Here is a 14273-nt window from a genome sequence, read left to right on the forward strand (position 1 = left end):
GCCGACCTGAATAGAAGCCAGCCAGGACCCTCACTCGAGTATAAGCTGAGGGGAGCTTTTTCAGCCCTAACAAATAATAATAATATAATAAAACTTTATTTATATAACGCCCTATCTCCCGGATGGGACTCAGGGTGGTTTACAGTCATAAAAGCAAACACAAACATTACATAACAACATAATACACATTATTAAACAAAGTAAAACAATACAATTTTAACAAGAAATCACACTTACATTAAAGGGCTGAAAAACTAGGCTTATACTCAGGTATATACAGTAAGTATTCACACTACCTTATGCCTTATGCGTATTTATGATTCTATTAATGTGAAAAGAAAACAGGTATCCTGTTTGTCGTTATAAAAGTGAGTACCCTGTCAAGACATTGTACAAACAGAATACCTATGTTTTCTTTTCACATGAATAGAATCATAAATACGCATAAGGCATAAGGTAGTGTGAATACTTATATGTAAAGTATATGGGCTCGGGTTGTGGCGCAGGCTGGAGAGCAGCTGCAATGAATCACTGCAATGAATCACTCTGACCAGGAGGTCATGAGTTCGAGGCCCGCTCGGAGCCTATGTTTGTCTTGTCTTTGTTCTATGTTAAAAGGCATTGAATGTTTGCCTATATGTGTCATGTGATCCGCCCTGAGTCCCCTTCGGGGTGAGAAAGAAGGGCGGGATATAAATACTGTAAATAAAACAATAAAATAAATAAATAATAAAATAGTTATATGTAAATTATTTTTTTTTAAATCCCTGTTTCCGTATTACACCAGTTGACGTTTCATAGATACAGTATGTAGACATCTGTATATATCTAGATCTTGTCTTAAAGATGAAATAGAAAACTTTTGTAAGGAGGTGGGAGGTGTCTTCAGCAAAACAGTTTCTTCCATTCTTTGCCTCATTGTTAGAAGTGAATCACTCTTCCTTAGTTTGCCAACCACTTGCATAAAATGTGGAAGTGAAAGTGCATGGAGACATGCAGAGGATCTTGCTGGAGGTTCCTTCAAAGGAGTTGCAGTTGGAGGCCCTCAAGCAGGGCAAAAACCACAATCCTGCCTTTTAGGAGTGCAAGACGACTGGGGGAGAGAGCAGGCTCTCTGATGATTGTTTAGTTTCAACTCTTATCCCCGAACTTTGGCACCGATGGCTGAGCTTAATGGGTTACAGGTTACTTGCCTCATCTGCACCCAGCCTCGCGTCCCAGATATGTAGCGTATATACTCGAGTATAAGCCAAGCCGAGGCACCTAATTTTACCACAAAAAACTGGGATAACTTACTGACTCGAGTATAAGCCGAGGGTGGGAAATGCAGCAGCTATGGGGAAATATCAAAATAAAAATAGATACCAATAAAATGACATCAATCGAGGCATCAGTAGGTTAAATGTTTTTGAATATTTACCGTATTTCAAAGAAAAACAATAAACTAGCTCTATAAGTGGAAAAGTAGGGGCAACAAAAACAATATGGTATCAACAATAACATAATAATAATAAAAACTTCATTTGGATCCCACCCTATCTCCCCATGGGAACTCAGGCCGGCTTCCAACATAGTAACAGGCAAACATTCAATGCCTATATAAACAATGCAGAGCTAGATATAGATCTATAATTATAAATACTAATTTCACATATGCATTTCCCCCTGAAACGTTTGCAAATCCCTACTCTGTGTGTGTGTGTGCGCGCATTTCCCCTACAATATTTGTAAGCCCTATATCTATCTATCTAGACATGTCTATATATATATTTGTGTGTTCATTTCCCCCTGTAATATTTGCAAGCCCTATATATAGGTAGATAAGAATATATTCATATCTATCCAGACATCTCTCTTTATATAGATATTTGCAGAGGCTTATATATATATATAAAAAAATAATGTGTATGTATTGGCTACAGATATACAGGTACAGTAGAGTCTCACTTATCCAACATAAACGGGCCGGCAGAACATTGGATAAGCAAATATGTTGGATAATAAGGACGGATTAAGGAAAAGCCTATTAAACATCAAATTAGGTTATGATTTTACAAATGAAGCACCAAAACATCATGTTAGACAACAAATTTGGCAGAAAATGTAGTTCAATACACAGTAATGCTATGTAGTAATTACTGTATTTATGAATTTAGCACCAAAATATCACGATATATTGAAAGCATTGACTACAAAAATGCGTTGGATAATACAGAACGTTGGATAAGTGAGTGTTGGATAAGTGAGACTCTACTGTACATGGATCTATATGTATAAAGGATTTGCAAAGGCCTGCAAAATTAATGTATAGATAGATACACATATGAAGGTACATAGAGATGGCAAAAGCTTACAAGGGGTTAATGCCTATATATCTGTAGGAGAGTTTAATAAATATTTCAGGGGAAAATGCTTTCATAAGATTAATGAATATATATTTTTCCTCTTCCTGACTTGCAAGGTTGTCTCCCTTGATTAAGAGCGAGGGAGGCTTTGCAAAAGAAAACACACTGATAAGTGAGAAGAAAGAAATAGATCACATATTGCAAGCAATAGCCCCGCTTATAAGCCGAGGGAGGCTTTTTCAGCTCATAAATAAGGGCTGAAAAACTCGGCTTATCTTCGAATACATATGGTAGTGTTGGAGGTTGCAGGGATTTGCATCCCCATTCTTCTATCGCCAGCCAATAAGATTCAAACATGGTGCATTAAAGTGTAACCTGACAATGTGTGCTGCATACTGTTTTATGTCTCCCAAACTTTTCTACAACAATCTAGAGAAGTAGAGTCAAGTCAAAACAGGAAAATATGGTTGGCTTAGTAATTGCTGCTTAAGTAGTTCTGCTTGAGATTGATCCCTCTCTTCGGAGATACTGTCTGTATTAACTTCATTCCTCTCTACTGAGATGATGGGGGGCTGCGATAGCCGTGCTTGCAGGGCCACTTTTTTGCTTGCTTGTTTTCAGACTTTGAACCTTGCAGAGATTCCTCTGCAAACAAGCTCATGTAGGCATATTTTTCCCAAAGGTACAGAGGATTGTGGGCTTAGAGGTGCTCTCAGATTTTATCTAGAGAAAACCTGTTATTTTCCTAAAGATTCATTTCCAGCCTTTGTTGTTGTTGTTGTGGGTTTCCTTTTGATACAGTAAAGTCTCACTTATCCAAGCTAAACGGGCCAGCAGAACCTTGGATAAGCGAATATCTTGGATAATATATTGTATGTACTTATAATATTGATAATAATATTATAATGTAATACAATATTATACTAATTAATAATACAATATAATATTAATTATATATTATGTATTAAATGTAATATTACTAATAATATTACCATGAAATTAGATAGTACAATATAGTAATTGAATGCTTATATTCTGCTATGCTAATAATATATTGTATGTACATTTGATTTGTAAGCCGCTCTGAGTCCCCTTCGGGGTGAGAAGAGCGGGATATAAATGTAGTAAAGAAATAAATAATAAGGAGGGATTAAGGAAAAGCCTATTAAACATCAAATTAGGTTATGATTTTACAAATTAAGCACCAAAACATCATATTATACAACAATTTGGACAGAAAAAGCAGTTCAAGACGCAACACTCGCTTATCCAACGTTCTGGATTATCCAACGCATTTTTGTAGTCAATGTTTTCAAAACATCGTGATATTTTGGTGGTAAATTCGTAAATACAGTAATTACTACATAGCATTACTGAGTATTGAACTACCTTTTCTGTCAAATTTGTTGTATAACATGATGTTTTGGTGCTTAATTTGTAAAATCATAACCTAATTTGATGTTTAATAGGCTTTTCCTTAATGCCTCCTTATTATCCAACATATTCGCTTATCCAACATTCTGCCGGCCTGTTTATGTTGGATAAGTGAGACTCTACTGTATTTACAGTTCCTTGTCGTCACAATCTTTAACTGGAAAGCCCTGTCTTCTCTTATTCCTCTCTTTAGCTATTATGCTTCTTAACCACTTTTCCTGTGGTGTCACATCAGTATCTTAAATTTTTTGTTTTTTAGGTAATTCTTAACTTCTTCCCAATTGGTTTATTTTTCTGGTCTTCCTTGATTATTTGTTAACAACTATGTCAATCTATCCCTATTCATAATTTGGAATACCTTATTGAACCAGCAATTTATCTTCGGGGTTTGTTTATCTCTCCAGTATTTAGCATATGTCATCCTCATAGTAGTAACTAGGTAACTGAATAATTGGCTGAATTGCACGCCTCTAGTAACTTTGATCTCTCTCAATCTTTTGTCTCTTCCAGCTCCAGAATTTAGGCATTAATCCGGCCAACATTGGCTTCAGCACTCTGACCATGGAGTCTGACAAATTCATCTGCATACGAGAGAAAGTAGGAGAGCAGGCCCAGGTGGTCATCATTGACATGAATGATCCCAGCAATCCCATCCGCAGGCCCATCTCCGCAGACAGCGCCATCATGAACCCTGCCAGCAAGGTCATTGCTCTCAAAGGTAAGCAAGAACTTTCCCAACTCGTTTTAGATATTTCCAAATGGGGGTTTTTGGGAGTACATTTGATCTTCACTTATCTCCAGAACTATTTAGAATGGCTATTGCAATTAAAATAATAATAATAGTAATAATAATAATAATATTAATATTAATAATAATAGTAATAAATTATAAATTTATTTGTATCCCACTTTTCTCCCTCACGGGACCCAGAGCAGCTTACAACGTATTCAAATCATGTAAACAACAATCCAAATACATTGATAAAAAGTATAAAAGTCATAAAATAAACAGTTTAAAACAACAATAATATACTGTATGTACTCGAGTATAAATTTATTTATTTATTACAATACTTATATCCCGCCCTTCTCCCCATAGGGGACTCAGGGCGGCTTACAGTAAAACACAACAATAATATACTGTATAAAACAACAATAATATACTGTATGTACTCGAGTATAAATTTATTTATTTATTTATTACAATACTTATATCCCGCCCTTCTCACCAATAGGGGACTCAGGGCGGCTTACAATAAAACACAATATTAAAATATTACAACAATTTTTAGGACTGAAAAAGCCCCCCTCGGCTTATACTTGAGTGAGGGTCCTGGTCGGCTTATACTTGAGTAAATATGGTACATTTATTATTTTTCTCTATTATTATTGTTACTATTACATTTATTTTAATCTAGTTTTATTATTAATAATACTTATTATTTCACTCTGATGGTATTATTGTTATTACATTTATCATTTTACCCTATTATTATTATTAAAAGGACACATAAGGGCATTTACATTGAAGAAGATGAGAATAATGATTTAATCAGAGTTGGAGAGTCTTATCTTAAATTAGAGTTTTATGTAAATATTCCAAAACATTTAACCTACTGATGCCTCAATTAATGTAATTTTATTGGTATCTATTTTTATTTTTGAAATTTGCCACCCTCGGCTTATACTTGAGTCAATGTTTTCCCAGATTTTTTTCCCAGATTTTTCAATTCTTAGTTGGTTTTGTAAGAATATGAAATAACTGCTGCAGAGTCTTACCTGTTTGGTGCATCTTACTTAGGTGTGTAAAACACAGCCCAAATCCCAGTTAAAACTACCATATATACTCGAGTATAAGTCGACCCGAATATAAGCCGCGGCCCCTAATTTTACCACAAAAAACTGGGAAAACATTGAATCCAGTATAAGACGAGATACCAATAAAATTACATTAATTGAGGCATCAGTAGTTTAAATGTTTTTGAATCTTTACATCAAACTGTAATTTAAGATACGACTGTTCAACTCTGATTAAATCATTATTTTCATCTTCTTCAATGTAAATGTGCTTATGTAGCCTTTTAATAATAATAGAGTGAAATAATAAATGTAATAATAATAATAATAATAAATGCAGTAAAATAATAAATGTAATAATAAATAGAGTAAAATAATAAATGTATTAATAATAATAAAATTAGAGTAAAATAAATGTAAAAGTAGCAACAATAATAGAGTAAAATAATAACTGTAATAATAATAACTAAGAGAGTAAAATGATAAATGTAACAATGCCAATAATAATAAACATTGACTCCAGTATAAGCCGAGATTCCAATAAAATTATATTAATTGAGGCATCAGTAGTTTAAATGTTTTTGAATCTTTATATCAAACTGAAATTTAAGATATGACTGTTCAACTCTGATTAAATTATTATTTTCATCTTCTTCAATGTAAATGTGCTTATGTATCCTTTTAATAATAATAGAGTGAAATAATAAATGTAATAATAATAATAAATGCAGTAAAATAATAAATGTAATAATAGAGTAAAATAATAAATGTATTAATAATGATAAAAATAGAGTAAAATAAATAATAATAATAATAATAAAACTTTATACCCCGCCACCATCTCCCCGCGGGGACTCAGGGCGGCTTACATGGGGCAACAACAATAGAGTAAAATAATAAATGTAGTAATAATAATTAATAGAGTAAAATAATAAATGTAACAATACCAATAATAATAGAGAAAAATAATAAATATACCATATATACTTGAGTATAAGCCAACCTGAATATAAGCCCACCAGGACCCGCACCTGAATATAAGCTGAGGAGGTTTTCTTTTTCAGTCCTAAAAAAGGCTTAAACTCAAGTATATACAGTATTCCCTCTAATATAAACTCACCCCATGCTTCATCTGCCTCCATTAAATCTAACATATTGTCATATTTCTTTCTATGGGGGAGAAACTAAACTCTTGACTGTCTCATTACAATAGCTTCCTATTTTCCCCGCCCTCTTCTGACGGCTTTAATGTTGTATCACTATTTTTGTCACACTTTCTAATGCTTTCTTGTGTGTGCAGATGGTGAGTTTACCTCCGTTTTCAGATTGTATTTGTGTTTGTCCTGTTTTATGAAAAGAGAATGCAAAAGGCTTAGCAGCTTAACGGCTTACCGGGGCACACTGAGTAATCGAGGTGGAGAAGTAAAGGCCTATATTCGGTCAATTCAATCTCAAAATTCCTCTTGCAGAAAATCAAAATGAACCAAAAATGCAGTGCATCAAGCTTTTTATAAACAGGACCGAGACTCTTACAATTTCATAACTGGCTGTATTATTTTTTGCTTTTCATGTAATAGTACGGGACAGAAATGAAGCGATAGTCTGGCTTTCAAACAGAGAATGTGTCTTGGATTACTGTCATCCCGAAATCCAAGATTGTAAAATGAAAGCAACCACAACTGGAACTACTCTTGGGTTTTCCCCGCCCTCCTTGCTCCCTTCTCCTCCCGCCTCCTTTTCGAAAGCAAGTCTAACCTGTTGTCTCAAGGCTGTTCATCAGAGTAGAGTCTTAGCCTTTAGCTTAGCCTTTAACCCTGAAACTTCATTCGCAATAGCTTTGAAAGTCCAACCTGCATAGTTTCTCTGTTTTGTGTCCCTCTTGGAATTAAGGTTTTTGAAAATACAATGGGTTAGTAATGTCTATTACCTATTGTCTCTCCCAGCTGCTTGACAAGAATTTTTGCTTCTAAACTCCTCATATTTACAGCCTTCTTGGTGTTGAAGGTTTGCATGAGTTGCTGTCTAGTTTCCAGCAGACCTCACAACCTCTGAGGATGCCTGCCATAGATATGGGCGAAACGTCAGGAGAGAATGCTTCTGGAACATGGCCAGACACCCCGGAAAACACACAACAACCCAGCCTTCTTAGTCTTTGCTAGTTCTATTTTTTTCTTTGAGGAGTTTTTTTCCTGGGAAACCTCTCTTTCTGGGAATTGACATAAAATGCTAAGCCATCTTTTTTGCTTTGGTCAGTGCTAGATGGCAGTTCAGATGATCTGCTTTTAGTAAGGGGAAAGGGCTCCATGTCCTTTGATTTGGTTTCTTGCTCTCCTTTAAAACTTATTTTCTTGCTCAGGAGAATTATAAGCAGGCATCTTGTCCGTATTTTTTTCCCATCCTAATCTTGTCTTGCTTTGACAGTACTCTTGATACTAAGCATTTGCTAACCCAGTCTAAGAACTACGTGTAGAGAAGTAATTCCTTCATGTAGGGCAGGGGTCCCCAAACTAAGGCCCATGGGCCAGATGCGGCCCTCCAAGGTCATTGACCTGGCCCCTGTCCTAAACTTTAGACTTAGGGTTGACCTAAGTCTACCTGGTCTTTGGAGGTCTCTTTGCTTAGTTACGGCTTTATGAGACCATCTAGGTGGCTTTTGGAGGTCACTTTCCTTACCTATGGTCCTATGAGACCGTCTACATGGTCTTTGGAGGTCTCTTTGCTTAACTACGGCTTTATGAGACCATCTAGATGGCTTTTGGAGGTCCCTTTCCTTACCTATGGTCCTATGAGACCGTCTAGATGGTCTTTGGAGGTCTCTTTGCTTAACTACGGCTTTATGAGACCATCTAGATGGCTTTTGGAGGTCCCTTTCCTTACCTATGGTCCTATGAGACTGTCTAGATGGTCTTTGAAGGTCTCCTTGCTTAGCTACAGCTTTATGAGACCATCTAGATGGCTTTTGGAGGTCTCTTTCCTTACCTATGGTCATATGAGATCGTCTAGATGGTCTTTGAAGGTCTCTTTGCACAGCTACGGCTTTATGAGACCATCTAGATGGCTTTTGGAGATCACTTTCCTTACCTATGGAGCTATGAGACTGTCTAGATGGTCTTTGAAGATCTCTTTGCTTACCTATGGTCTTATGAGATCAGGGGACTAGATCAGGGGTCCCCAAACTAAGGCCCATGGGCCGGATGCGGCCCTCCAAGGTAATTTACCTGTCCTCTGTCCTAAACTTTAGACTTAGGGTTGACCTAAGTCTCAAATGACCTGAAGGCACACAACAACAACAACCCTAATTTTTTACTATTTCATCCTAGTCCGCCCCCCCGCCCCCCCCCAACAGTCTGAGGGGCTGTGAATCGGCCCTCCACTTAAAAAGTTTGAGGAGCCCTGCTGTAGGGTCTTGCTTGTTAGTATTTTATGCCATTTGTAGTCCCCCCTCGTTCCCAGAAATGGAGAGCCGTTCAGATGGGACTTTACCATTTTATCCTAATACTGACAGGTGTCTTAGCCAGTGTGGAGACGTGGTCTCAAAGTCCATTGAGTGAATTGAATGGCCAAGCCAGGCATAAACGAACTCTGGTTCCCTTAACCCGGGTCTCCAAGCCCTCAAGAGCACCACCCTGATCCATTTGTGCTCACTGATGTCTGACTTTGACACTTTGGACAGGTGATCCCGGACTCCTTGATGACTTGAACTATTCCTCTACTTTTCCTTCCCTCTCCACTTGCCTGGTGGTTGTTTGTGTTCTGTCGTCTTCCCACGCTCTGTGTTTAGTGCACGTTTAGTCTGCGAAACGCAGCAGGAGAAACCTTGCTCCGTGTTTACTCGTGTCTTAAACCAAGCTACCACTTGACCCGACAAGAGTGCCCACTTCGTGACCGCTGTTTTTTGACCCTGTGGAAAGCCGCCTTGTGTTCCTCCATGTACCTAGTACTAGAGACAGATGTCAATGTGCGTGGTATTGCCGTTGTATGCCTTGGTGTACTTGATCTTCTCGGGCGAGCATTTCCTCATCTGCTCGGGTTAAGGATGAGTAACTCAGCATGAGTGTTGAATATCACAATGTTGTTGTGAATGAAAACCGATGTTTGCAGTACCTGGCCGAAGAGCCACAACCAATTCAGCAATTGGTTCTGTTAAATTGAATTTGTGTAGATTCATCGACGTGGCTTGAGGAATGTTGGTGTCTGGTTAAAATAAACAAAACCACTGAAGCCTATTGGCTACTAGGAATTTTTAACAGCCAAACACATGCATGATAATGTTCCATGGAATTAGGTGTTTTAACCACTCATCATAGTTCTCATAATTAAAATTTGGCACTTTGAGTCATCTAACTGGTCTGTGATCGTACCTACAGCTGGGAAGACTCTCCAGATCTTTAACATTGAAATGAAGAGCAAAATGAAGGCTCATACCATGACTGACGATGTCACCTTTTGGAAATGGATCTCTCTGAACACGGTTGCGCTAGTGACCGACAATGCTGTCTACCACTGGAGCATGGAAGGAGAGTCCCAGCCAGTCAAAATGTTTGATCGCCACTCTAGTCTTGCCGGCTGCCAGATAATCAACTACCGTACTGATGCTAAGCAGAAATGGTTGCTTTTGACTGGTATATCTGCACAGGTAAAGTTCTGGTCTGTGTTGGCCTAGCCCAGTAAGTGTGAACGTTCAAGTGATTGGAGCGAGTACCTCTGCAAAATGGCCAGGGCACAAATGTGGTTGTCGATTCATTTTTACATTTTGAGCTACAAGGAGCAGCAAATTCTCTTTTGCTTGGGGACCTGGGTTATTAGGAGAAGCCACTGTCTGTTTTGGGATGTTAGGCAAAATCACTTAAGTTTGGTAAGGGTGAACTACAATTGCCAGAAACCCTGCCTGTATGCCCATTTGGCTATGTTGGTTCTGTGTGCCAAGTTTGGTCCAGATCCGTCACTTGCTGGGTTCCGTGTTCTCTGAATACGGGTGAACTACAACTCTCTGATGCCAAGGTCAGTCACCCCAAGATGGTAGCGTTGGGTCTGTGTGGTCCAGATCCGTCATTGGTAGGGCTCATGGAATACTGGTGAACTATAACTCCCAGAGATAAGGGTCAATCACCTCCAAAGTCCACCAGTATTCCCGGTTTGCCATGTTGAATTTGTGTGCCAAATCCGTCATCAGATTGGTTCAGGGTGAACTATAACTCTTGGATGTCAGGGTCAGTCACCCCCCAAACACTGCCAGTATGCAATGTTGGGTCTGTGTGTCAAGTTATTTCCAGGTCCATCGTTGGTGGGGTTCAGAGTGCTCTTAGATTGCAGGTGAACTATACATCCCATTCCCTTCAACTCCTATAAATCATAGTGAAATCTCCCCAAACCTCTCTCTAGTATGTTCAGTTGCTGATCAATTCCTCTGTTTGCTGTGTGTCGTAGGAAAGGGTAGGAAAGGGTTAAGGGAGAGGCAGTGGGCGGGCTCATGCAAATTGGGAGAGAAAGGAATACTGGGATGTGCTCCCTGTAACCTTCAATATTCTGGTGGCTCCTCAGCACTGGGAACTATAGCCTGTTTATGGAGGCCAGAGGCTGTCTATGTGAGCGGACACCCGTGCCACATATACACATACACATAATTATGTGTATAGATAACCCTTTCACTCAAAGTGCCCAGGGCAATTTGCAGATTTAGTGACTTAAGCCCAAGCTCTTAGATTGTAAGATAATGACTAGGTAGAATGCACCATGAGAGAGAGTTTCTAGAGCGATTTTCTTCCATCAAGGATTCTGGGCTTCACTGTCTTTTGTTAATAATAATAATAATAATAATAATAATAATAATAACAATCCTTATTTATAACCCGCTTCTATCTCCGTGAGGGGACTCAGAGCGGTTCGCATGGGGACCAAGCCCGATCAACAGATAATTCAAGACAACAACAGCATATATAATTAAAACAATAACAATAAAATAACATTCAGAAAATACTTAGTGAGCATCAACAGTGGGGCTGTTAAGAAATTACAGGGAAGGCAGGCACGAATACTCAATATGCCCATTGTGGGGAAGAAACGTCGGAATGTTTATTTAATTTATATTATTATGTTATAACCACTGCCACCACTTGTAAAGATGTTTATAATGCGGCCACCAGTTGTAAAGGGGATTATCCATGCTTACCACCACTATGGGACGATATAGCCACTAACTACTTAGAGAGGAGACCTTTTAATTTTTTGTTTTTCTTCTTGTTGTTTGTTTCTGATGGTAATATATATCTATCTATATATGACAGAAGCTGAGATGTTTAAAAGAACAATAACACGTTTATTCTGGCACAAAGCTTAATGGTTACAGTAACTTTCTCTTTAGAGGCACTTTGGTTAACAGTTGCAAAGCTAGAATGAGGTGTTTCAAACTTCTTAAAATGTCACTTCTTTACTGCTCTAAACTGCAGTCACCTGTGAATTACAATCACAGATTATCTGTTCCTCATCAGGAGACAGACTCCCTTAAAATAAGTCACCAAACTTACTTTAAATTGACTCAAAAGTAATCATTTGAGTCTCCCTGATCCCTTCAACTGAGGGTCAGTCTTCACTGTACCTCATCAGGGCACAGACTAACTGCTTCTTTTTTTAAAGCTGCACTTCTCCACCAAAACGGCAGTTGGCTCCGCCCACTTCTCCATGGCAACCAACTCATGAGTGCAGAGTAACTGAAATATTGACCCTTTTAAAACACAATTAAACATGACATCTGTAAACTTAAAAAATCACACTTCGTTACACCCACATTTGAACATTGGTGGAGTTTGGAGAAAATAGACATGGACATTTGGGAGTTGCAGTTGCGTGGATTTCTAGTTCACCTGCCATCAAAGAGCATTCTGAACTCCATTTCATTGTTCATCTTTGCAGTTTTTGCCTAGACTTGCACTTAACTGTTTTTAACTGTAATTTGAGGTTGTGATTGTTGTAAAAGAGTTGCTAACGTTTGATCATGCCTGGATGCCTCTCCCCACCCCCTTCTTTATTCAAGCAAAACCGTGTAGTAGGAGCCATGCAGCTTTATTCTGTAGATAGGAAAGTGTCCCAGCCGATCGAGGGCCATGCCGCTAGCTTCGCACAGTTCAAGATGGAGGGCAATGCTGAAGAGTCCACCCTTTTCTGCTTTGCGGTCCGAGGACAAGCTGGAGGCAAGGTAAGCCTTTGAGTCAGAACAACCCTTCAACCCATTTGGGGCTGGAGAAGTATTTGGCTTCAAGCGTTTAAGCTAACGTTGTCGAGCTGTGATAGACAGACAAATTAAATCTAAGTGATGGTCAGAGAAGGGGAAAGCTCTAAATCCACAATTGAATAATATCTTTATAATATTGGGGACTAGCCAGAGTGTCAAGAGACCATGCAAGATTTTAAATTACCGTATATAATCAAAGATAAGCTGAGTTTTTCAGCCCTTTTTCTGTGCTGAAAAAGCCTTCCCCGGCTTATAATCGGATCAAGCCTGGGGGCCTTTGCTTGCAATATATGACATACTAGCTGTGCCCGGCCACGCGTTGCTGTGGCAAAGTGGTGGTGGTATTGGTTAAAAATTGTTGTGTAATTTTTATTTGACGTTATTTGTATTTTTTAATTAATTTTATTGTAAGTTATCTTTTTATTTATTATATTTTATTATTTTCTTGTATTATTTTTAGTTATTTTCTGTTATTATAGTATTTTATTGTATTATCTTTTTAGTTTTTTTAATTTTTTTTAGTGTTTTTAATTTTTTTTATTGGGTTGCTAGGAGACCAAGTTGGAGGGGCTTAGCCTTCTAACTGGCAGCAATTGGCTAAAAGCAATTCTTCCTCTCTCTCTAATTAGGACTTTATTTTTCTTTTCTTTTTGTTGTATCAACCTAGAGGCGTGGATGATGGGTTGTGTTGTCAAATTTCGAGGTTGGGGGGCCTGTAGTTTTGTTGTTTTGTGGGTCGCCGTGATGCCATCACTCTTTTATATATATATATAGACTAGCTGTGCCCGGCCACGCGTTGCTGTGGCAAAGTGGTGGTGGTATTGGTTAAAAATTGTTGTGTAATTTTTATTTGATGTTATTTGTATTTTTTTAATTTATTTTATTGTGAGTTATCTTTTTATTTATTATATTTTATTATTGTATTGTATTAATTTTTAGTGTCTTAAATTATTTTTTAGTGTTTTTTATTATTTTTTATTGGGTTGCTAGGAGACCAAATTGGAGGAGCTTAGCCTTCTAACTGGCAGCAATTGGCTAAAAGCAATTATTCCTCTCTCTCTAATTAGGACTTTATTTTTCTTTTCTTTTTGTTGTATCAACCTAGAGGCGTGGATGATGGGTTGTGTTGTCAAATTTCGAGGTTGGGGTGCCTGTAGTTTTGTTGTTTTGTGGGTCGCCGTGATGCCATCACTCTTTTATATATATATATATAGATTTATCTCTCATCTTACCCTCCCTTATCAGTGTTTGCTTTTCCAAAGTACCGAACAACGCGCAAATGAAAATTACAAAGACATAAAATAAAATGCCAACCATTAATAAAACACAAGTCAAAATACAGCAATAGACTCATACAAATGAACTGGGCAAAAGTGCACTGTCAAGGACAGAACGCCACAAGATTCAAAGTAACAGAGTTTATTAGATTACAGAACTCAAAAATGCCCGTAAAAACACAAGGGCCAGGC

General features: G+C 37.9%; 1 protein-coding gene across 2 annotated transcripts in view; it reads left to right on the forward strand.

The window, feature by feature from the left end:
* The window catches only part of cltc (clathrin heavy chain), an 89152-nt gene that overhangs the window by 19438 nt on the left and 55441 nt on the right, over positions 1–14273 (forward strand). For both annotated transcript variants that reach the window (XM_008120440.3, XM_003227277.4), the window contains exons 2-4: positions 4290–4497; positions 9944–10212; positions 12607–12768. In XM_008120440.3, coding sequence (XP_008118647.1) covers positions 4290–4497; positions 9944–10212; positions 12607–12768 — 639 coding nt within the window. The remainder of the gene's footprint in view (positions 1–4289; positions 4498–9943; positions 10213–12606; positions 12769–14273) is intronic.

Source organism: Anolis carolinensis, unplaced genomic scaffold (assembly GCF_035594765.1).
Source record: "Anolis carolinensis isolate JA03-04 unplaced genomic scaffold, rAnoCar3.1.pri scaffold_7, whole genome shotgun sequence".
In the NCBI taxonomy this organism is placed as follows: Eukaryota; Metazoa; Chordata; class Lepidosauria; order Squamata; family Dactyloidae; genus Anolis; species Anolis carolinensis.